We start from the raw sequence: 26,163 nt of genomic DNA, 5'->3' as shown, positions 1-26,163 counted from the left end.
TTTAAGATAACTTGATTTTGAGTAAGCAAATAATAAAATGTTAAAGATAATTTTTATTCCTTGTGGCTTAGTTTTAAGTGAGAGTAATTTTATGTGTCAGCTAAATGAAAGGAAAGGTGTTGCTCTGTCAATAAAATGTTTATTTTTATGTGCACTGAGTAGATGGAGTCTGGATTCTCATTGGTGTGCAAAGTGTAATGAATGAATTATTGTCTTTTCCTAGCATGGTGTCCTGGTTCTGTGGCGAATGGACCAGCGAGGCAGAGTGCAGGGTCCTGCCCTGCTGAAACAAGAGTATGGAAAATGTCTGTTCCACTGTGTCTTTCGACCACCTCCTCCGGGCGAGTAAGTATGGTGTCCCCTCAGGGCTCTGGTAGACCAGATCTTACTTCTGTTCCACAGAACGAAAATCCTACTCCCAGACAAACCCTTTTTTTTTTTCTTAATATATGTGTATAGAAAAAAAAATTCTTATCCTAGCTGTCCTTTATTTCCAAGTTTTTCTCCACTTTAGTAGCTGGCTATTTATGTCCTGTATGCAGGAACAGATCTTCTTCCTTTTGCCCATACCCTTCTCTCTGTTGCTGTTGCTTCTTCTTCCCCTAGTTCTTCTAATTAGCAATGTTGCTGATTGTGTAAAGCAGAAGGCACACTGAAAACACAATTACCCGTGAAATTATTGGCAAGAATAATTAAATTAAAAATCAGTTCTTAAACATTATTATTGCTTTCCTTTCCAAATAAGAAATAGTTAACCGCTATAGCAAAAAAAAAATAAAAATTCCTTGTCTGGGCCACTTCTGTTTCACATCTCTGTAGAAATAGTAACGCTTATGGAAAAAAAGGTGAAACAATGCAAATAAAAAACAGTATTATAATTTTACTTAGTTTCTTTTTGAGGATGTCCTTTTTCCAGTCAGTGCATGAAACATCTTTATTCTCTCTTTACACTATGTTTTATTAACTACTCATCTGATCTTTGAGATGGAAAGTACTCTGTTATGTAAGGAATTGGAAATTATGTATCTGCATTTGCAGGGACTTTGTACAGCTGGCGAAAGCAGCTGTGGGTGGTGATGAGAAGGCCTTGGATATGTTTAACTGGAGAAAAGCTGGAATGGGAGCACCTCTGAAAATGGGACTCCAGGAAGGACTGCCCTTCTTCATCACTTTGACAGATGGTAAAAGCAAAACTACTTTTACAGCCTGCTGGAAATTTGTCTCCTTAATGCATCAAAATAGCTCAGTGCATGATAGTCCTGTTTTCATGTATCCAGCATCTGGAGTATGTTCATATGCCCATCATTCGTAGATCCAACGGGGCAGAAGATTCATAAGAGTTGAAGAATGTTTAGTAAGAAGAAATGAATACAATTATTAAAATCTTAGCATCTTCAGGATGAGTCCTCTCCAAAAGGGCAGCGTAGGTATTGGATTAGTCAGGTTCCTGAAGAAGTGAGTGTAAGGAAAGTGATTTCTAACACCTAAGTGTAAATAAAATTAGAAGTTATCAGGATTTTGTGCAGAGCTTCAAAATAATGCATAAGTTGTGGTTTTTTTCTATAAATATGCAGATACTGCTAGAACATACCTTTTTAAAATAAATTATTAATTTACCTTTTTTTTTCCTTATACTTTGAAATGATGCTTCAGTCTGCAAAAAAGTCTGAATATCTGTTTTGTTAGTTTTCTTCGCTGCCATTTTTCTTTCCCTCTCCCTTTTACTGTTCTGGGTACTAGCTTACTCCCAGCTCATTTTCTTCCTACCCCAGTTCTCATGATGCCTTCTGGCTCTCTAAACTGTTAACTCTTTGGAGAGGAGCCAGAATTTATGTAACAGGTATTGTAATGAGTATGTTTCTGGTAGATGATCTGAGTAGGTAATCCCCTCGATTCAGGTGTTAACTACTCCAAAAAACATTTGAGATGTGCTAGTTCTGCAGCTCAATTACAGTTTGATTCAGTGTTTACATTATCAAGAATGACACCCATCGTTTACACTGGTATAGCTTCCGTGTGATTGCAGGAGTGCCCTTCTCCAGCTGTATGTTTGCTTGGCAGAAGAGGGGGCTGTACCTTCACTTGATTTGTGAGTTACAAGCCTCTTTACTAGATGTGAATCATTTAAATGAAAAAGGGGTACAGGGCACTACTTAAAGGTAGAAGGAGAGAATCTTTGAGCGGCTGTGCCTATGACATCCTCACTTTCTGAGCAGCTGTAGTGGTGGTCCACAGCTCCATCTAGGGCCAGGCTCCCAGTACTGCACATGGGTGTGCTTCGCATCTTGTTTCTTTCGCCTCCTGTTCAAACTTGACAAATTTTGGTCAAATGACACTGACTGTTTCTTTTGAGCAGTATCGTTGCCTAGGTTGATTTGACCATATATCTTTTGGACCCGGTTCTTTATAACTCAATAAGTGATCTGCCGTAACTTCAGAATCAGTTCTAGTTTTCATAGGGTTTTAATGTGACCTGTAAATTTCTTCTAAAGTATGGATTCTCAGCACAAACTTGTTTAATAAAAATGAATTAAAACCCCCCACGTTCTTATTGCATGTTTTTAAATATCTCAAAAGAGTCTTGACTAAAGACAATAGAGCATTTTTTAAAGCAAAACAAAATAAACAATTAAACACCTCAAAAAAGCCCAAAACAAAATGAAGAAAACCTCCCAAGTTTCAAGTATTTTATTAGTCTAGATAGTTTTTACATACTGATGCTTCCAGAACACTGATCATTGCACTACAACAGTGCAGTTCAGGTAATATGTCACATGAGATGCTTATCTGAAGAGAGGACACCTGAACTGATAACGATTTTTGGAGGTTGTTTTGCAGCACTTTCTATGAGCACAAAAAATCATCATCACAAAGAATTATGATGTTTGAGACAACTGGCACAGGTATTGAGACATAACCTGAATAGTGGAAATCTTCCTGATATTTTTACGGATCGCACCCTCGTTTGTTTTCACTGCAGACATTTTAGGTCATGAGTAATAATCCTCTTCTGGTCCCCTTTGTATCTCCTAAGCAGTATACAGTTCCTGCTGCTTTTTGTTGTTGGAATCTGAGTTATTTGCTCTACTTAATTAGCTCAGATTTGTTAATTTTTGAGATTAGTCTCTTGTGTGATGCAGTGTGAAAACTTCCTTAAAGTTATGCAGAAAGCTATAACCTTCTCCCCAACTGCCTAAATAGCTTCAAAATAGCGGGTAGTGTTGTCTGTGAGATACTTAATACTTTGTACAGTAATATCTGAGTACAGAAGGATAATTTAACTTACGAAACAATTTCAGATGGCAACTAAAAATCAAGGGACTGTCTGTTTCTTGTAAAAGGTGCCATAAAACTGAGATTCAGTAGATGATTGGTTACTGCAAAGCATTACTACAATAAACAGATACCTGTGTGATAGAAAATGATATACATTGGAGAACCATCCCAACAGTCCCCAGTATCTGTACAGTCTGGGTGATGAATTGAGTCGAGAACAGCCCTGTGGAGACGGAACTGTTGGTACTGGTGGATGAAAAGCAGGACATGACCTGACAATGTGCACCAGCAGCCCAGAAAGCCACCAGCATCCCGGGCTGCATCCCCAGCAGCGTGGCCACCAGGGTGAGAGAGGGGATTCTGCCCCTCTGCTCTGGGGAGACCCCTTTGCAGTGCTGCCTCCAGCTCTGGGGGTCCCAACAGCAGAAGGACACAGACCTGTTGGAGCAGGGCCAGAGAAGGCCACAAAGTTAACTTTTTGTTTGAAACTATTTAAATTATGGCATTTAAATGATTCCCCTCTGGATTTCCTAGACAGGGAAAAATTGAGTAAGTTTTATTTTATTGCTCTGGTCAACTGTTGTAGTCTGTATCCTGAGACAAACTAGAAGACAAAAGAATTGTGGTTATTTTTATCTTTTCAGCACCTGAGCAATATTTTATTAAAGTAGAAAGCAGCAACTTTGATTTTTTTGTAGCTAAAAACTGTTGTCTGAAAACTATACCTTGTCTATGTGTACTACAGGTTCTGTGCATTATGTGAATGAGAAAGGAAAGACAAGGCATGTATTGTCCACAGACAGTCTCATCCGAAAGCTGCTCTTCATGGAGGAAAGAGATGTTTTAGTTGTAATAACAGAGAACCTGCAGTTGTCCTTGCATGCAATTACTCTTGAGGGAGAGGCAGAAGAGCTCATGAAGGTAAGAGTCAGCCTACAGGGTAAGGTTGCAACGTTCAATCTTTGTAAGTATTTGTTAGCGGGTTTTGATTATCACTTTTTTTGCTCAACTCTCATTTTTGTTTCTTGGGTAATACCTTGATCAGCAAATATATGCTCATTTAAAAGTGAAATAGAGTGATGTGTTATTGAATTTGGAAAGATGGTTTTCATCTTGCCTTCCTGTTTTTTCTTGGTTTCTTTCATTTTGACCCTTTTGCACTTCATTTACCTTGTCTTAGGGAATTAGAGAAGAATTGAAAATTGCAGTATAATCAAATATTTGTTAAAATGTCTTGTGGATAAATAGTTGATAATCTGCATCCTTGGTTTTATTGTCATCAGTCGCCCAGAGCTGTCTTGTCTTTCAGATTAGTAGGAGTAGTGATATTGTCTTTGCCTGCAAAGCTGAAAGATTTTTTTTTAGCTCTCACATTGTGAAAGTGTTTTTTCACAGCTGCGAAGTCTGGGAAGCTTTTAAAAAATAACAACCCACCAGTCACTGAGTCACAAATAATAACATAGTGACCCCAAAATTATTGTATAGGGACAAAAACCAAACTGACCTCATCCAGAACTTATAATCACCCTGGCTCAAATTAAATACTGTACTGTTAGAGAATACTGCTTAGGGGTATGGAACCCAAACCTTTGCCTTCCTAAGACTTTTTTTTTTTTTTTTCCTCTCTAAGATTGAAAAAGACAGGGCATTTGTGTATTACAGGGGTGTCCACTTCTTATTAATCATCACTTACTTTTGACTAGAAGTAAGATTTGGTATTTCACATTTTAAAGCAGTCTTTATCAAGTTCTAAGAGAAGATGTAGTACAAGAAAAAAACCTGCCCCTTACCTATTTAATTAACCCACTACAAATTTCTTTGATTAAAAGTATACATCATATGCTTGGTGCATTTAGTGGTGATCCCTGCCTAAGAGAAACTACGGGTCTATCTGAACTGACAGACAGGTCTAGTTATATTCTAACCCTTCAGCCAACCTAGGAAATTCAGATGCTTGCTGTCTTTCAGTGTGTTCCTCCTGCCTTCTGTAAATTTACTTATTTACTTATGCTTAACAGGTGAAGTTGAGTGGGAAGATAGGTCATTCTGCAGACATCATTTTAATAGACCATAGCCTTGTTGTTACAGCACTAGGCGAGACGGTCATCAGGTAAGAATCCTGTTTTAAAGATGTTCTGGCTGCCTGTGAGAAGTGCCAGCTAAAAGTTTTACTGTCTGCAGTGCACTGAATATTTTACTGAACTATTGTGTTTTTTTGTTTAGTGATTTTTTTTTAACCAATAATGAAAAAACTACCAATATTTTCAAGTTTTATTTCTCAAAATAGAGAAATGAAATGAAAAAATCTGTTTCCTTGAGGACAAAAAAAAATTCTATATCTTTCCTTCTCTCTAGTTATTTTATTTTCTCAGGCAGTACTACCAAATCCTGTTTCTTTCTGAGGGCTGTTATTGATTTCTTCTGAAAATATAACCATTTGGGTTTTTTGCATGAAAAAGATAGGTGCTTTGCTGTTCTTTCCATTGTTATTGTCTGATTCTTAAGGTAGTCATAGCAGCAGCAACATGAAAAAAAGTGCTTGCTTTTCGGGATGTTTCTCTGTTAGTGTAATATGAGACAAGTATTTAAATTACTTCTATCCCTAATTCTTTAAACTCTATATGTTACTTTGCTGTGCTGCTATGTTACCATGTTCTGTAGTTTTTATCTTTTTGCATCTTTTTAAAAAAATTAGTAAATCTTTTTGCCCTGTCTTAGCTATGACTTGCTCTACTTGTTTCCTCTAACTTCTTTTGGGGGGTGGGGGTGTTCCATTTACAACAGTAGTTTGCTTTCTTGACCCTCTGTCTGCTACTATCAGACAAAATAATCTTTTGTGAGAATGTGATAAAGACCAAGTATCAAGAGGAATATGTTTGATGACAATGTTTAGTTCTAGAAAATAAATCTGGAATCCAAAGGACTACTGGTTAACCAAGGAATATTCTTAAAATAGAGGAGGATGCATAAGTAGGGAGGAGGAAAATTGCAACTAGACCTCACTTACTTACTTTTCTTTTTTTTCTTAAAGCTGGATTTGCTTCTCACTCCTTTCTTCATAGCAGAGTATCACAAAACGTGCTGCTGTTTAAAAGTCAAAGGAAAAGGAAGGGGATTGTTAAGAAATTCACATTCCAGAGGCAGCTGCTGGCAATTTAATTTTAAAAATTGAATGATCTGGGCATTATTGAAATAGGCTGCTGTCCATGGCATTAATTTGCTATTGCCTGTGTTTAGCAAGACACCTGGAAGGAAAAACATTGTTAACACTCTTGTTTTGTGTACCTTAGGTTCTGGGATTTGGACCAAGATGAGAACTATGTGCTCTCCCCAGATGTGCAATTTGGCTTTGAGGGAGGAGAATGTATTAACTGTGTTTCTTACTGCAGTGCTAAAGGTAAGAAATAACGTGGCAGCTGTGATCTCTGGATCCTAAACTTTGTCAAACCTCAGGATTCAGTGCCCTGTAGTCATTTCAGTATATTTGTCTTGTGACTGAGGGTTTCAGTAATAGTGTGTGATGTAGAAGCTTTCAGCTCAGGAGTGTGCTTTTGAAGGTACAATGAGATCATTTGATACTCGCCACACTTTGTCTCAGTGTGGGGTTGTCTCCCGGCACACAAGCTGGATTCAGTGACAGTGAACTGGTACAAGTTCTCCTGGACTACACCTAATGCACTCCAGCATATTCTGTTAATTCAGTCTACAAGCCCACACTAGAGCTAATGCAAAGTAGAACTTGCCAAACACATCTAACGTGGACATCAGGTCCTTAAAACTGACGTTTCCTACAGAGCTACTCTATGCATCACCTTGTTTGCCAGCATAGGCATAGCTAGTGTCTGCTAGAATGGTTTTCAATGGTGATTTGCCCGTGGTGACTGCAAAACCAGCTCTTCGAAATTAAATGGTTAAAATGAAATCATTGTCTGATACATTCGAAAGATAACTTCAGCTGGTAGCTTAGAAAATGGGCCTTGCCATGTGAAACTTCTCCCGTTGTTTCTCCATAAAGTTTCTCCAGTTCAGGACTAGGATGCTGGTTTCCAGGAAGGCAAAGAGATGGATGCCGCGAGAAGGCGGCTTCTCAGTACCTTAGAACCAGAGCTAGGCTGCCTGCTACTTTCTATAATGTGGGGTTGTTTTTCTTGAAGTTTAGGATATGAAATGCCTAACAGGTTTGTGAATGGCAGGTCTCTTAGCAGCTGGTACTAACAAAGGGAGAATAGCGATGTGGAGGAAAGCAACGGGATCTGCTCAGAGCATACGGGCTTTGGAGGGCAAGGAGAAGTGGAAGCTGCAGGCACCTACAGAACTTGAAGGAAACGTCACTCAGATAAAGGTAAGACAGGAAAGAGTCTTCTTGCCGGTTAGTAGGACCTCACAAACATTAGATGAATAGATTGTCTTTGTGAAACAGATGAATATGATGGCTATCATACCGATAAATATGTGCACCAGCAGAGGCTCGTCCTTCTTCACAAGAAGGAAGAAAAACCATCAGGATCCAGTAACTTGTAAAATTGAAATGGGCAGAAATATTGCCTGTTTGTGGCTATTCTATTACAGACAAGGTTGAAATGCCCAGCAAGATGACACATTGAAATGCTCAGCAAGATGACATGCTGAAATGCAAATACATCATCTGACTGGGAAAATCGGCAGTCATGGCATCCTCCAATCCAAACATCTGTCCGTTATATGTCTCATTGACAAAGCCTTTCAATTCAGCACCCTGAAATGATTTTCTGGAAAAGATAGATTGTCAGAAATGTTAATTTTACATGGATTTATTAAAATAGCAAGCAAGTCAATCTGACTAAATGCATGATTTTATTCGTAGATAACTTCTTTTTAGTCACTTTCTACAACCAAATTTTACTTGGTGAGATGTGCCATCTAGAAGGGAATGCTGTATTTTTACACACAAAATGATGTTTTCAGCTGCTTTTTTGTCAGAAAACATTTCTTGTTTGCTAGATAAGTTTTATGTGCAACAGTGTCAGACTAGATATGGATGATAAGTTTTCTCCTATGAATTTGTAGAACCAATTCTTTAAAACATTTCTGCGGCTATTTACAATATTTTTAATGCTGAAGGTTATGACAACACCTAGCATAATAATATTTATTTTTTAACCCATTGTTTGTTAAGTGTCAAGGTGCTATATTTTTATTTATTTGAAATATTTTCATTTGTCACAGTAAGCTTAAACACTGTCGTTCTATACTTACTAGGATTTTGATATATGCAAAAGAGAAAAGCTGAGCATTACAATTGTATATTTAAATTAAAGATGTTTTACATTAACAAACAGCTTTTTTTAACCACCATCATTCTGCTAAAAGGCAAAGGTTGTGCTCTTAGGTTCTCCACCATTTCTTTATTTGTTTGCTTGTTATACCCTAACATTAAGTTTTTTCCGGGTTTTGTAGTGTTTCTGTTGTAAGTTAGATTTTTCTGTTGCTGTGCTTAATATGTGAGAACAATACCCATTGCTTTTTATGTGTCTGTTGCCTTTTAAGAGAAAGTAATTTTGTTTTCTTTTATTCTGTTTTCACGTAAGAATGGAACGTATTTTAAAAGCAATGACACTTGCTTGCTCTGGGTTGGTACATAGTGAGAGTCTGTCCTACTTCCAAAATTAAAACCTAAGTACTATTAAAGTTGAGAACCCAAATCTTTTGTTAAGATACTTCAGTAACAAAAGGTCCAGGATGTAGCAAATAGTGTGTGCCATTAGTATATCATGCATCTGCTAATAAATTGAGGGAAGGGAAGAGATATAGATGTTTATGTCAGCTTGACCATTCAAGAATTTTCCAGATAACAGGATATGGAGCGCTGTCCAGAAATAGCACCTTGTTCCCAATGTTTGTTAGCATAAACAAAAGCATTGCCAAACAGTTGTCAACAATCACTGCATTTTTATCTCATGTTATAAATCACAGAATCACAGAATCTCCAGAGCTGTCTTTCATTATGGAAACTCTAGACTATTTTTTATTGTAATGCCTACATTCCAAAAAAGGTTTTGTAACAGATTTTACAAACTGTTACATGTGGAATCTTTTGATAATTCCTATAAAAGCCTTTTCCTATACTACCATGAAAAACTCAGAATAGAAAGGCATATACCATGGTGAGGTCAAAGGGCAGCAATAACTTTATTTGACTCCTTCCCAACCTCATCTTTTTTCAACCTGATAAGGTGGCCTCAAAAGAGAAGTGCTTGGGGAGTACACTCTAGCTCATCTGTTGTGTGGCATAGTATCTAATTAATTGTAACTAAGTGCCATTAAACAGAAAACCCCAAACAAACTGTGTAAAATAGCTTTAGTTCTTCGATCACGCTCTTGAATAAAATGCAATTATTTCCAAACATAACTGTTTAAATCAGCGTTATTGGAAAGATATAGCCACAGAAATAACAGTATGCCGAGAAATTTGTGTGAAATCTCAAACAACTTTGAGGGAAGCAGAGACCTCAGAGACTTGGCATATCCTGAGAGTTTATAGAGCTTATCAGTTGTGCAAGGACAGAGAAGTCTTCAACTTTGAAGGCGTTTTCTGCAGCTCCGAGAAACTTTATAATTTATCTAGCCCATGAAAGTATGTCTGTATGAATGGTCTCTGGTAGATTAAAAAAAAAAAAAACCACCAAAAACACACACAAAAACCCATCCCCAAACCCCTCTACCTGCTCGCTGGCCTGGCCCTGGAGGAGCTCCTGCGCTGGGGCTGTGCAGTGACCTATGGACTGTGCTTACCTAGGCGCATTATTGATGGTGTGCGGTAGCGGTAGCTCAGAAGTAGCACCCCTCCACCCCACGCAGAGTTGGAGCTGTCGGGCTGGAGTTCGGATCGCTTCTGGCTAATGGGGCGTGTGCCAGTTATGAGTTCACATGTAGTCAGATACTTGCCTCAATGCTTGCTGAAAAGAATTGTCCTTTGGTAGGAATGAACATGAACACTGTCAGACACACTTGTTTAACTGAATATAGAAAGAGAGAATGACAATGGGAGCGTTATTTTCTCTTTAATAATAGAATTCATCAGCTGCATGTTAAAAGCTGTGTCTTTGCAAGCCACCTTGGAAACAGGTCCTATCTTTCTCCTATTGAATTTTGTAAGGTATTTTCAGTTATAGAATTGCTCTAAGTGCTCTTTTCCAATCTTAAAAGGAGGGAGAGAGAACCTCCATAGAACTCATTAGAAAAAGAGTTAGCTGGAACATGGAGATTCCTTCAGGAGAAGGAGCGAAGTGTACTTTTAGACCCCTTTATTTGTGCATGTGACTTAGCCAGGGGATTCGAACTATGTTGACTGAAAGGGCTATCAAAACTGCAAAAACGAGTATGGTAATAAGAAAGTATGCATGCAACTTGCTTTTACAGATCGCAGCATTATTAAGCCCTTTCAATACGTGATATTCTCTTGCGGTAGTAAGTGTAAGGTGGTGCAATAATATCTTAGGAAAGACAAGTGGGTTTAATTTAAAAAAAAAACAGCTCCTCTACTTAGATTGAGGGAGTCTGAGTAGCTGGGTAACAAGCATAACAGTTTTAATCTGTAATAATTCCTGGTCATTGACTATAGTTGTATTTAGATGGTAGGACTTTGCGTACATGTAAATATGTTTATTCTGTCCTACCCCTTGTTATCTGTCTTGTGACATTGCTGTGACTGTTCAAGATGAAATTGCGTGTTGTGCTTTTTTTTTTTTAATTATTATTTTTCCTCTTCCCATTGTGTGCAGTGGGGCTCCCGAAAAAACCTGCTGGCAGTGAACAACATCAGCTCTGTGGTGATCCTCAGTGAGCAGGTCATATCATGTCATTTTCATCAGCAAGTGGCCGTTGTACAGGTGTCTCCCAACCTGTTTAATGTGACCACCTTCAGCACAGGAACCACACACAGTCTTCGTGTTGATATGAATGTTAATGGAGTCTTCGCTACTAAGGTTAATTGGTTTTGTTCATTTATTTCAAAGAATCATAAAATGGTTTAGGTTAGAAGGGACCTTAAACATCATCTAGTTCTAAATCTGCTGCCATGGGCAGAGACACCTCCAGCTTGCTCAAAGCCCCGTCCAGCCTGGTCTTGAACATTTCCAGGGATGGGGCAGCCACAGCTTCTCTGGGCAAGCTGCACCAGTGTCTGACCACCCTCACAGTCAAGAATTTCTTCCTGATATCTAATCTAAATCTCCCCTCTTCCAGTTTGAAGCTGTTACCCCTCATCCTGTCACTACATGCCCTTGTAAAAAGTCCCTCCCCAGCTTTCCTGTAGGCCCCTCTAGCTAGTGGAAGGGACTCTAAGGTCTCCCCGGAGCCTTCTCTTCTCCAGGCTGAACAACCCCAACCCTCTCAATCTGTCCTCACAGTAGAGGTGCTCCAACCCTGTGACCATCTTTGCGGCCCTCCTCTGGACCTACTCTGACAGGTCCACATCCTTTTTATGCTGAGGACTCCAAAGCTGATTGTTGACCCTTGGTTAGGGTTAGGTTTGATCATGGCTTCATCATTTGCCTAGTTAGGTGTATGGAGACCAAAGTTTCTAAGTCTTTAATATAACCCTTCTTTGATAGTCAATCTATTGTGGAATGGAAATATTGTTATGACGGTAGCAGTGATGCTGTGGTGGACCTGATTTGTCAGATAGCACAGTGACTCAGTAATTCTCTAGGTGCTGACCAGAGAACTTCTGGGTTACCAAAAGCCTTCCAACCCAATATACAGAGGAACTAGTGAGTGGTGGCTGTTGTGTGGAAGGTCTTGCTGTGTTATTGCATGAATTCCTGTATGATTCCAAAAGAAACCAAATGTATGTATTCTTTTGCTTTTTTGATTGTTTTAGGATGCTGTAGTATTCTGGAACGGGAAGCAAGTTACTGTCTTTGAGTGTTCAGGAGATACCTTCAGAAGTGCAGGTAGGACTTAGAACACTGACCAGAGTTGAAATGGTTCGCTTCCTCCAAAGTTGTATGTTCTCTTCATTCATGATAACTGATGGATTGTAATCAGAAGTGCAAAGTGTACAATTTTATTAACACTAATTAGGCTTCATATTCTCGTTTCGCAGAATAGAAAGATTAGGGTATAAAAATCATCAACAAAACCAGGACTCAAATGCCAACTCCTACATCTGTGCTTTATTCACTAAATAGCCTGGCATTTAATGTGTGGGTTAACCTCAGAATATGTTGGTGTTCCTGTATATGAGTACCAGTGCAGCAGTAGAGGTAAAACTGAAGGTGATGTGCATCTGTAGGTATAAAATCAAAATATATATCCTCGTAACCTCTGTTCAGCTACAACCCAATCCTGGAAGTGCCTAAAAACTAAATGTACCTTATTGGTAGAGTTCCTAAGGCATCCAAGTGTGTGACTGGCCTTGGTGAAACCAAGCATCTTGTTGATGTTTCCTGCAGATTACACGTGTACCTGACTGTCACACCTAGACTTGAAAGGTATCCTCAGAGCTAGCGTATCATATTGGGCCTTGCACAAAACAGGATATGAGGATAAGGCTGCTTCTTTTAAGTAAAGCATTCCAACAGTTGTCCAAAAACAGAATTTCTTTTCCTGCTTTTGTAGCCATCGCTCCTGTTGCCTTCTACATATAGGTCATGATGATGGCTATTGAAGGCTTTTCTATTTTGCTTGGGAGAAAGTGTAATCAGCATTACATAGCGCTTACATAGGAACTGGGAAAGGGTGGGTTTTAGTCCCAGCTGTCAGGAAAATCTGTTCCATAAATACAGCTAAGTCAAGTAAATTAGTTTTTTTCTGTGATTCACAGAATCACAGAATGGTCAGGGTTGGAAGGGCCCTCTGGAGCTCCCCCAGTCCAATCCCCTGCCAGAGCAGGGGCACCTCCAGCAGTTGCACAGGACAGTGTCCAGGCGGGTTTTGAATGTCTCCAGAGTGGGAGACTCCACAACCTCTCTGGGCAGCCTGTTCCAGTGCTCCACTACCCTCAAAGTAAAGAAGTTCCTTCTCATGTTAAGATGGAACTTCCTATGTTCAAGTTTATGCCCATTACCCCTCGTCCTATCATTGGGCGCCACTGAAAAAAGACTGCTCCCATCCCCCTGGCATCCTCCCATTAAGTATTTGTAAGTATTAATAAGATCCCCCCTCAATCTTCTTTTCTCTAGACTAAAGAGACCCAAGTCCCTAAGCCTTTCTCCATAGGAGAGATGTTCCAATCCCCTAATCATCTTCGTTGCCCTTTGCTGGACCCTCTCCAGCAGTTCCCTGTCCTTCTTGAACTGGGGAGCCCAGAACTGGATGCAGTACTCCAGATGCAGCCTCACCAGGGCAGAGTAGAGGGGGAGGATGACCTTCCTCGACCTGCTGGCCACACTCTTCTTGATGCACCCCAGGATGCCATTCGCCTTCTTGGCCGCCAGGGCACATTGCTGGCTCATGGTCATCCTGTTGTCCACCAGGACTCCCAGGTCCCTCTCCACAGAGCTGCTCTCCAGGAGGTCAGCCCCCAACCTGTACTGGTGCATGGGGTTATTCCTCCCCAGATGCAGTACACTACACTTGTCCTTGCTGAACTTCATAAGGTTCCTCTCTACCCAACTCTCCAGCCTGTCCAGGACACGCTGAATGGCAGCACAGCCTTCCGGCGTGTCAGCCACTCCTCCCAGTTTTGTGTCATCAGCAAAGTTGCTGATGGTACACTCTATCCCTTCATCCAGATGATTGACGAATGTGTTGAACAGAACTGGACCCAGTACTGACCCCTGAGGGACAACACTCGTTACTGACCTCCAACTAGACTGCACCACTAACCACAACCCTCTGAGCTCTATCTGCCAGCCACTGTTCAATCCACCCCACTGCCCATTCACCTAACCCACACTTCCTAAGCTTGCCTGCGAGGATGATGTGGGAGACATCAGATTAATTCTCCTTAAATATTTATGCCTTGAGAAACAGGTTATGCAGAATTCCATCAATCCCATCCAAAATCTTGAGAGGTTAGGCTTTGTCGTTTAAGAATCATCAAGTGTTTTCTGAGAAGTTGCTTATCTTGTCTATAGTTACTCATTTATTTTATAACACTCCCATGCTGAATTAACGCATTATTACCACTAAGGTCCCATCAGTCTCCTGAAAACTCCTGAAATTATTTAAGAGCCATTCATTGAATCATAGAATTGTCTTGGTTGGAAGAGACCCTTGGGATCATCGAGTCCAACTGTGTGAGCCAACTCAGGCAGGATGCAGGAACGACCACAAGACCATGGATGAAAGGCAAAGAACAAGTTTAATCTCAATACCTCGCAAATCGGGGAGGCTCCGCAGCAACGCCCGGGCAGAGTGATACAAGCAGGGGACGCAGGCACTGCAGGGCAGGAGAAAGTTCTTGTTAGCAGCAGCGTGTGAGCTCTAACTTGCTGTTCTTGCCTGCTTTTCAAGGGTTCAAGCAGGCATAGTTTTCCACTGTGCTTTGATCTTCAACATCAAGGCAGTGATCTCATGTATGCTAGATAAGGTGTCCCTGAGTCCATCCCAGGCTTACATTACCCAAGTGCGGATATTCTACTTGCAAGCACACAAGGCTGAACAACAATTAGTGTGGTATGTGTGTTGTCCAGCACCCCAAGTGTGAGTCACTTGAGCGTGTTTACAATCCTCCTCGCCAATCTTCCGTTATATTCCCACACCAACCATCTACCCTACTCTACAAAGTTCTCCCCTACACCATATCCTCCAATACCGCATCTAAACGACTCTTAAATGCATCCAGGGATGGTGACTCAACCACCTCCCTGGGCAGCCTATTCCAATGGCCAACCACTTTTTCTGTGAAAAATTCTTTCTTAACGTTCAGTCTAAATCTACCCTGTTGGAGCTTGAAGCCATTCCCTCTCGTTCTGTTATTAATTAGCTGTGAGAAGAGACCAGCACCATTCTTCTTTTATGACACAGATTCCTTTATCATTCTTCAGTTGTAGTTCAATGAATGAAGGAAGGAATTCTCTTAATGGAACCTCACATTGCAGTAGTCTTTTTCTTTCCTTCACTCCCCATATCAACTCTTATCCCCTTTCTCTCCTGCTTGTTATCATGGGCAGAGTGCACAAAACACCTGTGTCCAGTAGGAGTCTCAGATTTTGGTTGTAGTGGCAGAATGGAGAAAGGCTGCAATACCAAAGATCTTGGGAATCGGTAGAGACTGATGGATTGAAAAATAGATTTGGTGCAAGATAGTGGAAATTTTAAATGCGTTGTGTCAAAGTTCCTTTTGGTTTTTTTCCCTTTTAAAAAATCTTTTCATTGTAATGATGGCTTTATTGTGATTGTTCCAGGCTCTTTTCTTTGTGATTCTCCAGTTCTGGCCGTGCATGGAGAAAATCTGTACACAGTTGAGCCATATCGGGTCCAGGTCCGCACTTGGCAGGTAAAGGCTGATGAAATCATGAAGAGACAAATACACCTTATTGTTTTCAAAAATTGGTGTTACAGCTTAAAAGTTAAGTGGATGTTCTGAAAATCTGTTAACTCTACCTTTGTCATAGAACACCGAGTATTTCAGCAGAAAGATCTTTGACATTTTGTGTTCTTTAAAAAATGTGTTGCTTTGAATGCTACTGCACTGTAACTAATAAGTATTTATAAAAGAAAACGGGATTCTGTAAGGGTGAGACTTTAAGAGGATCAAAATTGCATACAGGTTGAATGTGTATATTACTGACAGGAAAATGAGCATGCTGAATATTCTTACAAGATAATGAAAAATATACCCTGCACATTCTCTGTGTTCCTGCAAAACCTTTTGCTTCACCTTTGCGGCCTCTGCAAGTCTGTGAGAACCAAACAGAGAAATCTAATTATCAGCGTTCTATGATGCATAGTTTTATTTAAGAAATAAATGTATTCAAGAATGGGTGGGGTTTATTACAATAAGGAACGATTTGATTCATATATTTATTTTTGCAGTTGTATATTAGAAGACCTTCAAGGACCTGTATTTCTGTATCCCTCAGTTGGAAAAAGTTGTATCATTGAAGAGGAAATTATTGCAGAAGGAAATCTCTAAATTTTGCTTTTTTTGAAGGCTATGCATCCAGTTTTCAATGTGAAACACAGATTGCATTTGTAGAGACCATGTATGTGTGTAGTTTCTCTCGTTTTGCTGGTAGTGATTTGTCTAACACAGAAGTTCAGCAGTTAGTTACTTAACTTGGTGACAAAATAAGTCCCTTCTAGTTAGACTCTGAACACACAGACCTGGTGTTACATGTTTCTTTTCAGGGCACAGTTAAACAGCTGCTGGTGTTCTCTGAAGCAGAGGGGAATCCATGCCTCTTGGATGTCTGTGGAAATTTCCTGGCTGTGGGAACTGATTTGGCTTACTTTAAAATCTTTGATCTCTCTCGCAGGTATTAATAAGCCTTTTAAAAGCATCTGTTAATAATAGAGCATATATTTTGTGGGGAGGGGGAAATCTTTAATTGGTTTTGATCTCATGGAAAGTGATAGTCACTTTGAATCTTGAGACAATACATGCAGCTTGTGTGAACTGATGGCCTATATCTAAAGCAAGGGAAGAGCCACAGAATTATTAGACAAATCATGGGATGAGTAATAATAATAATTTTCTTAAGAGGATATTGTGAGGTACATCTGTATGTATTTGAAGGTGGGTAGAGAATTTCTGGAGGATCAAGGAAAGGATGGCACATGTTTCTGCTGATAATTTCACCAAGACCTTAATCTCAGAAGAGCTGAACTAAAGAAAAAAAAAAAAACAGATGCTAGGTCTCGTATCTCCTCATAAATCAACTAACTTGATTCAGTTAATCCATGGAGGAAGTGAACCTAGAATTGTGGACACTGTTATTCCTCCTGTTTAGGTTAAGAGAGAAGTTTACTTTACTTTATTCAAACTTCACTGCATATTCCCATGCTGACATTGCATGAAAAAGATAAGTGCCTGACATGACTTTCAGTTTGAAAATTTATCTGCTAGTGACACGTGTAATTTTGAAATCCTGAGAAACCTTGAGAGAAACGTATTCTGTTCTTCCTTACGCACTGGCACCAGAGGAATGCTAAAGTCCAGTTAGTTGCCCACCTAGAAACTCATTATCTATGTTGAGATGCCAGAAATTCTGCATGGGACACAATTTGAAAATAGTTGGATTTGGGCAGGTTGTAACTATCAGAAGTGTTGGATTATGGTATTTGGTAGTGGAGAAAAAGTAGCTTAACCCCTGCATGCTATGTTAAATTGTTGTGGCTAGTAATGAAAATACCCCTTCTCAAATGATGACAGTATAGCACTCTTTAATTTCCAAGCAAGCATAGTTGTCTTAGAATAAATGAGGTCTAAACATGTAACCAAAGAATGTTATTTTTACAGAATGATTTTTTTTTTATGGGCTTGTATTATGGGTCTAATGTCACTTCTTTCTGTCGCATTCTTTTGATTCATGAGATTTGTCCTCTTCGTTGCTGAATGATTGCTGGGTTTGTATCTATACCAGCAGTAAGATTCTTTTGAGATAAAAAAAGCGGGGGTGGGTGTGTTAAGTATGTGAATGACACAATCTTTTGGAACTTATGTATGGAGTACAAGGGACTAGTAAGATGTTCTAAATACCACCCCCCACAATGACATTTCTTTACTTCTGCTTCACAGTGTGTTTTCCGTACACAAAACTTTTATGTGATGGACTATATTCAACATTCGTGGTACTGTTCAACTTACATATGTAGGAAAAACAGACCTCTAAATTTAAAATTCTGGTAGGGTGTTCTTGCTGTATAGCCCTGTTCTGGGGATCCTGTCGGAGCATTGAAGTTTATTCTTGCTGATTCATTGAGGAAAGAGCGTCTCATTAATTTCTTCCTGAAAGAAAAGCAGGTTGCAGCAATTCTCTGGAGAGGAAGCTGGAGTCTGGGGCAGTGGTGTCATAAGGTAGAAATAGGTTGTTTTTAGAAGTCTTACCCATAATTTGAAAAATGTTTTGTCTGGTGTGTATTGCCAGTTGCTTGCCACTGTGCGATTTAAATTTATTCCTTTCCACAGAGAGGCAAAAGTGCACTGCAATAGCAAGAGTTTCTCTGAGCTGTTTCCTGGCTTTGGAGGCATTGCATCTGTCAAGTGCAATGCTAATGGCAATAAAGTCAGCATCCTCGTTAGCAAGGTGAGGCAAAGCTCTTCGCTCACTGCCCCAGACCTGACCATCAGTTTGAAGGCTGGTGCAGTTCAACAAGATTACTGAAGACACGATTCGCGTCTCTGAAATAAACCTACATGTTCTGTGCAGTGTATTGGCTCTTGAAATGTCATGTCCAAACATGTAACTGATCACCACAACTAAGGTATGTTAAGGTTTTGTACATTTGGTGAGAACAACCTGGAAAAGAAAGTAATATTGTAGTTACAAAAGCTACTTTGTAGCGTTTCAAAGAAATCAAAGGCTAACTTGCTAGAATAGGAAAACAACAAGAAATTTTCTGATATTTCTTCCAAAAGAATGTTCTTGTGTGATTGCCAGTAAACAAAACTGGGAGTGTGAATCAGATGAGATAAACATACCATCTGAACTTTACCTTTTCTTCTTTTTGACTGTGTGCTTCAGGAACTTTTGTTTTCCCTTCTTGCAGGCAGATGGCAACATTGATTCCAAGATCTGTTTCTATGATGTTGAAATGGACATAGTTACACTCTTTGATTTCAAGGCTGAACAGGAAAATAGTAGAGAGAAGCTCTCTTCTGGACAATGCCTTGACAAGTAAGAAGCTTCTATTTCGAGAGGTATTACTTGTGGATTTAAGATGGGAATCTGCCCTATGAAGACAAGCAACACCTTGACACTAGCATTCCTCTGTCTTTGCGTAGGAGCTTGTATGAATTTAATTATTTTATTTCTAAAGAATGAATTTAAACCAGTGCATTGTACATCAATCAGCCTGCATCCCTGTCCCTTCCAATATGTGACCTAGGGAGTGTCGAACGAAGGTACCAGAGACCAAGCTCAAAATAAGCAGGATATGGTTCTTCAGACAACATGCATCTGAGCTAAGGAACTTCTTGCCACTTATAGATGTTGAAGAAGTAGAGATGTAGATGACATGTAGAAATTATAGATGATGAAGGAAGGGTTCATGGAGGTATTTGACAAATTCATAGGAGAGAAATGCAGTGAGAGTTATTAGATACGTGGAAGCCACATCTGGCTCAAAAGGTCTCCGAGATGAGGATGATTGGGTGTTGGGGGGTATATGTAGAGGTATTATATGACTGGAATCAAGATTCTGATCTTAAAATAGAGAAAAATCTTGGAAAGCTGCTCTTCCATGAAGAGTTTAAAGGGTAGGAACTGAAAAGAGGACATTCTGAAGGAATCCTAGGAAAAAAAGTTAATTTTGAAGTCCAATACAGATGGGTTTGTATGGATAAAAACTTATTATTATGAAATGTCTATTTAGAAGTGACAACTTTGTTTTCATACAAGCTGTTCTGTGGCGAATACATTAGAAATCCTAGTAGCAAGGCAGCAAAATACAGTGAACTAGGAATTCTCGTGGAAGTATGATGAAATGTTAGGGTACAAATTCCCATCTGGTTTTACAATAATTTTCCTGACTGTATTTTTCTTAAGAAAAAACAGCATTAGAATAGAACGTGGATTGCTCTTTTAGTAACTATCTGTTATAGATATTACAAGCCAAAAAGCATTTACTCTCCTTATCTCTGAAAAACAGAAGAAACTATGCAGTTCATAAAAAAACTAAGGACAGTGCAAATCTGGGGCCTTATGTCTTGGTCAATTATGCAAACAGTGTAATAATGAGTACTGAGAAAGTTGTTTTCAAGTGTAGTATCTTGTGTAGCCCAACAGAGGCCACCACAAACTAGTAATACTGTTTCACTGATATTTAAATGCTAGATGGTGTCAGCATGAATAATCCATTTATCTGTGCTTCATTTTAGAGTATCTTGAAATTGGAATGAGTAAACTCACCAGAAAATAATAATAATCTACACTTCTTCCCTTTTTCTCTCTCTTCTCCTGAGGCAGAATCTAAACACTCCCAATTTTTTTTACACAAATACTGTTTTTCAGTTTTCAAGTAATTTATTTTGAATTCAGTGGCATGGATAGGACAGGGTATTTCTGCATCCCTTTGAATGTCTCCCATAATTTGCCTTCCAGCCCTACTCCAATCCTCCCACAAAGTCCACCCTTCAGTGGTGATAGCAAATGAGAAAAGTATTTTAATGATATCTTTGGTTTCTCTCTTTTTTTAAAATTTGACACCTATTTATATTCTGCATTTTTTCAGAAGAATCCAAAGCCGTTGCTAAAATAGCCTGATGCTGTATGTCTAGAGTCTTAAAACATGGCCAGCACTGAAGTAGTATTTAAATGCCTGAAGGAGTCAGTAAGATGTTTCTTATTGAAACAGCTGTCAGAGAGTGGCTTTCCTAAGGCTGCAGAGTTTGTCCTTGTGCTGAGTGTGCTCTCTCTCAGTGCCACAGAATTCTCCATACACAGTGCGAAGTTCAAGCACAGTACCGCAGAAAGGGAATGAACTGTGTGTATCGATAGACTGACATTCCCCAGCTGCAGGTCAGGTTCAGCTGCAACTCTGGAGTTTCCCTCAGCACGGAGAACTTCAGCAGTTCCAAGCACCGATCCCACTGCATGCCCAGGTCTCTGCTGAGCTCTCAGTAGAGAGAGATCTGTTGCCTGAGAATATAAATTGATTTCTTCTCCCCCCCCCCACCATCAGTTTAATCCCAATTGTCTAGTTGTGTTCTCTGTTATGACCACTGCTCAGCTGGATTTGAACATGAGGCATGTGTACTAGAAACTCTTTTTACTGCTTATCTAAATGCACATCAGTGTACTCCAGCTGTCTTTATCCTGGCTGGGCACTTCTAGCAGTGCTGGCAATAAGCACCTTGGGGCCGATTGTAAAACCCACACGAAGACAGAGCTGAGGTACTCCCCATGTTACAGCACCTACGCTGGTAGCAGTTGCTAAGGTACATCGTTTGAAGGTTGTTCAAGTATTTCTGTAGGACGTATAATCTCAGTGGAGGCAGATTTTGGGTGCCTATTTGTATTTGTGGCAGCACCAGCTTTTTTTTCTGCTGAAATGCTTTATGTCCTATCGTCATGGTTGATGTATACAGAGCAAACTAAAAGCGGCATTGCCATTTATAAAGTGTTAGGAGGTAGGAAGATGCATATGGTTAACGTTACAATGCAGAGCTACTGGTGTACATAACTGATCATCATCTGAAAATTATCCCTTGGATAGTCCTTTATTTACATTCATGCACTGCATGGGCTAGAATTACTTTGTCTCCCTTTCTACATTTTTTTTTTTTTCTTGTCTTTTGCTAGGTCTGTTGTGGAGTATCCAGAGTTGCATGGTCACATCCCTGCCTGCCATTTCTGGGACCAGAGTGAACCAAGACTTTTTGTATGTGAAGCAATTCTTGAAACAGCTCTACAGTCTCCAGATCAGATGAAAAACCAGACAGAGAGCACAGTATGATCTTTGTGTTTGTTTGTTTTACCTTGCTTTACACAGAGTTTTCCCTATCCAAGTAATAAATCATTGGTCCTTCATTAAGGATGTGGGAAGAGGTAGTAAACATTATCTTGTACAGAAATGAGTAGCAAAACTACATGTTTGGTGTCTGTGGCTTCAGGCAATTACTGTACATTAGCTTTCTGGTTTACCCCTAGCTTGCATACAGTGACTAAGAAAAAGAGTTGATTTCTTTATCTATGTTAGAATCTTGAGGATGATTGTAATTCAAACTTGTGTCTGGACTACAGTTTTTCTGGTGACATTAATGGGTGAATTGATAATCTACAAGTTTCATACTTGTGCTCATTTTAAAAAAATAACGCAGAGTTTATACCTCGAGTCCACTTTTAGCAGCAAGAATTAATGTGATGGAATGACAAGGACCCTACCATTAAGGTGAACAGTGAAGTACACTCTTCCCACTCAGTTCTTACCATCTTCTACTTTGCTGGACAGACATTGTATGTTTTTACAGTACTTCCCAAATTATCTTCTATGGTGTTTTTTACATTAGAAAAAAAATTCATTTTTATTGATCAGAAATGATCTAATCAAGGATTTGTCAGACCAACAGTTCTTTCCCCCTTCCCCTGCTAATGTGCTTGTAGCAGTCCTTACCATTTTGTCTGTACAGAACTGCTTGTCCTTCGTAAATATTCCGTTGATTTGAAATGTCCATGTTGATTTAAAGTTTTCTGATTCATGCATGATTTTAGTTAAACCTCTTCTGAGTAGAGATAGAAAGCTCTTTTTCGTTGAAATGACTTTAGAAAAATCATGGGAAGATCAAGGTAGAAAGGGGGAATGGAATAGGGTCTGAAAAGACCTTTGTAGAGTCTTCTAGCAAACAAAAGAACATTTCAGCCTAATATTCCTAATGTAAACAAGTGAAACTGTTTGGCTTCTACATAAAGTTGAAAAATAAAAAGGTATAAAGGGAGTGCAACATACTTTCTGGCCCTTATTCAACAGAACTTTGTGTGCATATCCTTTAAGAAATGAGGAGTCTGATTAACTTTAGTTGGAAGTAAATGCTTCATTTTGACTTGAGTCAGATCAATATTTAAGCTGTTACAGGAACTATTTTTAAATGGCTGGTATATCCCTGGGAACTCAAAGCAGTCAGTGAGCTGCTGAAATTATAACAGAAGTAATACAGTATTTAAAATGAAAAATTGTTGAAAACAGTTAGGAGTATTTCTTTGACCTGAGTCAGATCTGTCAGAGAGACTGTCAGAGTAGCAGTCTGTGGCCAGGGACTTCCCTCTTTATGGTTGGTGAGGCTGGTTCCTGAAAGGCAGAGGTGTTGGTCCCTTTGCAGTAGGAACACGGTTTTTAATGTAGATTGAGTCGTTGGCTACTTACTGTAGGGGGGAAGCGTGCAGCTCTGCCCTCTCCACCAGCTGTGTGCGTGTGAATGTATATGTCATATTATTTTTAAGAGAAGGTTCTGCCAAGTGAATACAGAAAATAAAAACAAAATGATAGAAGGATATTGCAGCATAAAAACAAAACAACGCTTTACTTCCTTTTCCAGATGGATGTTTGGATTATATCATTCTTCAGTACTGAAGAGCATGGCCTTCTGCTTCAGGATAGCTTTACATTACCTTCATCGTACCAGGTTCTTCTGGGCATAGAGGTGCCACATTATTACTTTGCAAAAAAGGTGAGGAAACCTTTCACAATTCCTTCCCTTCCCATAAGTTCAGATGTTTCACTGTGAAGGGATCAAGTTTAACCAAATTGAGTCTAGGGTAAGCAGAGCAACTCCAATGGCAGTTGTTGCATCACACGTAGAAACGGCATAAAGATAATTCTAATGCGTATGTACTTGGCAGTATTGTGGAAATTGTGCTGAACTGGATTTTCATGGGTATTGCAAACTGGATGCGACGTACAGGCATAGGAGATGGTAGTTACCAGAGAATGCAACTAAAAAGGGATGTGAAAAAAAGTTCTCTTTCTACTTTATGTAATTGCTGTACCTATTGCAAGTAAGGGGAGGGGGTGTGGGTGTCAACTTTATGTAGGCCGTAAGAGGGAACGTTTCCTACTAGCTTCAGCAGAAACAGTCCATTTCCGTGCTGGAATGGAGCTTAGTCCCCACAGAATGCCAAAGAGAGCAAGAATACTTGTCTTGCACTATCACCAAATGCTTACATGCTACAAATATCTGAAATGCATGCTTTAACTTCTTACACTTGAACATGAATCCAAAATTGTTTGTATCTTGGTTAAATAATACCATGCATAATTCCAGGCATACTGGAAGAAATGAAGCTCATTACCTACAGATTGGTTTTCTGGTTAAGCTCTGACCTGAGTTTCTTAGTGCCTGTTAAGATGATGAGTTGCACTGCTCCTTTCTTGTAGGGGGAGCTTAACAGAGTCTGTTTATTCTACCAAGGCATATTTTTTTTTTGTAAAATCTGCAGGAACTTAATGAGACTTCTAATTCTCTAAATCTTCTGAGTAAGACAGGGTAATGTGATCTGTAAATGTAACTTCATATGGTTTTGGAGCAGTGTTGAACAGGGAGAATGTATCTAGATGTTTTTCTACTCACTTTATTTAGATTCAGAGCAGTAGTTTGCAATTTATCCCCTTTGCACGGACCTGACTGTCACTCTTCCTGTGCAGATCTAGCTTTTAGAGTTGTGCTCTGTTTTACTTTCCTATTTCCCTTAATTTGAAAGGTCGAAGGTGATCTGCTGCATTTTTTAATCTTTCTTTTAAGACTTCCCCCCATCATGTCTCACGATATTTTACTTTGATATTACGTCTCTTTTTTTTTCCTTTTATTGTTAACTCTGTATGGATTATTGCTGCCATTAGTTGTTTTTTCGGAGGGGATGTGTCTATAAACCTGTAAGTACCTGCATTGTTTTGCTCCTCCTCCTTCATTCTCTGCTTTTCTGTCTTCTGTTTCCATTTTCTTTCCCCAGTAGGTTACTGTGTCTTGATGACTAAATTACTTGTTATAAATAATTAATTTTGGAAACTTGGTTTAGTATATTAACAGAGCCTGCTTTAAAAATAGCAAATTGGGTTGATGCAACAAGTCTGTTTTGACCAAGTTTCATTCCAGGGTTTCTCCTTATTCATTATAATATCTTTTCTGTCCTGGTTCCAGAAATTCCACAAATTGTAGTCAAACACATTTGTACTTTTGATTTCTGTCTTTTACTGTATCTAATACTTTCATTGTATAATAATATAATACTTTTTTTTTTTATTAGCTTATGTAAACCTTAATATTGTAGTCAAACACATTTGTACTTTTGATTTCTGTCTTTTACTGTATCTAATACTTTCATTGTATAATAATATAATACTTTTTTTTTTTATTAGCTTATGTAAACCTTAATATTTAGTTATCTCATCTGACCATACAGTTGGTGTATACATGAAATTTGGTGTCCTTTTTGACTTCCACTGTGTTTGGCTTGTGAAAGTTCCTTGTTGCACTCCAGGCAGATCACTTGATATTGGCTCCAAAACTGCCAGCTGTGTGGGGAAAGGTTTGAATCTGAGATTTAGTATACATATGCTTCACATGCAGGCAGGAATAAAAGAATTGGGTCTATATAGTTAACTTTCAGAACAGGAGACTCATTTTTGCAAAGAGACTAACCTTAGAGAAATCTCTAATTTACATGAAATCTACAGAAATCTGGGGAGCTAAAATAGTAGTTGCTATTATAATTATAATAATATATATAAAATAATGATCATTATGACTAATAATAGGAGGCTGCCTCTCCTGTGGTGTTTTACCAGTCTCCAAACTATCACTGATGTACTGTGATTGTTATGATATGCTAAGTTCTTCTGTCACACTCCATATTTTGGGGCATTTTCTAGGAAGTTCTGAAACATTGCAACTGTTGTCACTATTGATCACGGTCCTGTAGAAATAGAAAACTTAGACCATAGTGGAAATAATGTAATTAATTGCACATACAAAGGAGTAAGTTTCAACCTACCTGATATCTAAATGATAACATTCTCGTTTTAGCCAGGAGAAGCTGAGACAGGACAAGCAGAGTCTGCTTCAATGAAGGTCTCTCAGATGGTTGCGAGAAGACCCATGAGAGATTTCATTGGATTAGGAGACTGTGATAAGGCTACCCAGGATGCCGTGCTGAACTTCAGCTTCTATCTGACTGCTGGAGACATGGATGAGGCCTTCAAATCCATCAAGCTTATAAAAAGGTATCATAAGTATTCGTATGTATTTCTTTATGGGTACAGTTTATTTCCATTAAAAGTTCGTATGGAATTTTGATCCTCTTAAGT

The 26,163-nt window shown here is 39.1% G+C and overlaps 1 protein-coding gene across 1 annotated transcript in view; it reads left to right on the top strand.

The window, feature by feature from the left end:
* The window catches only part of IFT140 (intraflagellar transport 140), an 81,716-nt gene that overhangs the window by 5,233 nt on the left and 50,320 nt on the right, over positions 1 to 26,163 (top strand). The window contains 15 exon segments of the mRNA XM_009886385.1: positions 224 to 345; positions 1,039 to 1,181; positions 4,022 to 4,197; positions 5,295 to 5,386; positions 6,567 to 6,673; positions 7,470 to 7,618; positions 11,037 to 11,240; positions 12,137 to 12,209; positions 15,609 to 15,700; positions 16,555 to 16,682; positions 18,335 to 18,452; positions 18,916 to 19,043; positions 21,669 to 21,816; positions 23,399 to 23,530; positions 25,883 to 26,079. Coding sequence (XP_009884687.1) covers positions 224 to 345; positions 1,039 to 1,181; positions 4,022 to 4,197; positions 5,295 to 5,386; positions 6,567 to 6,673; positions 7,470 to 7,618; positions 11,037 to 11,240; positions 12,137 to 12,209; positions 15,609 to 15,700; positions 16,555 to 16,682; positions 18,335 to 18,452; positions 18,916 to 19,043; positions 21,669 to 21,816; positions 23,399 to 23,530; positions 25,883 to 26,079 — 2,009 coding nt within the window.

The sequence above is a fragment of the Charadrius vociferus genome, unplaced genomic scaffold, assembly GCF_000708025.1.
Source record: "Charadrius vociferus isolate BGI_N301 unplaced genomic scaffold, ASM70802v2 scaffold585, whole genome shotgun sequence".
Taxonomy (NCBI): domain Eukaryota; kingdom Metazoa; phylum Chordata; class Aves; order Charadriiformes; family Charadriidae; genus Charadrius; species Charadrius vociferus.
This window is presented reverse-complemented; position numbering and strand designations above follow the sequence as displayed.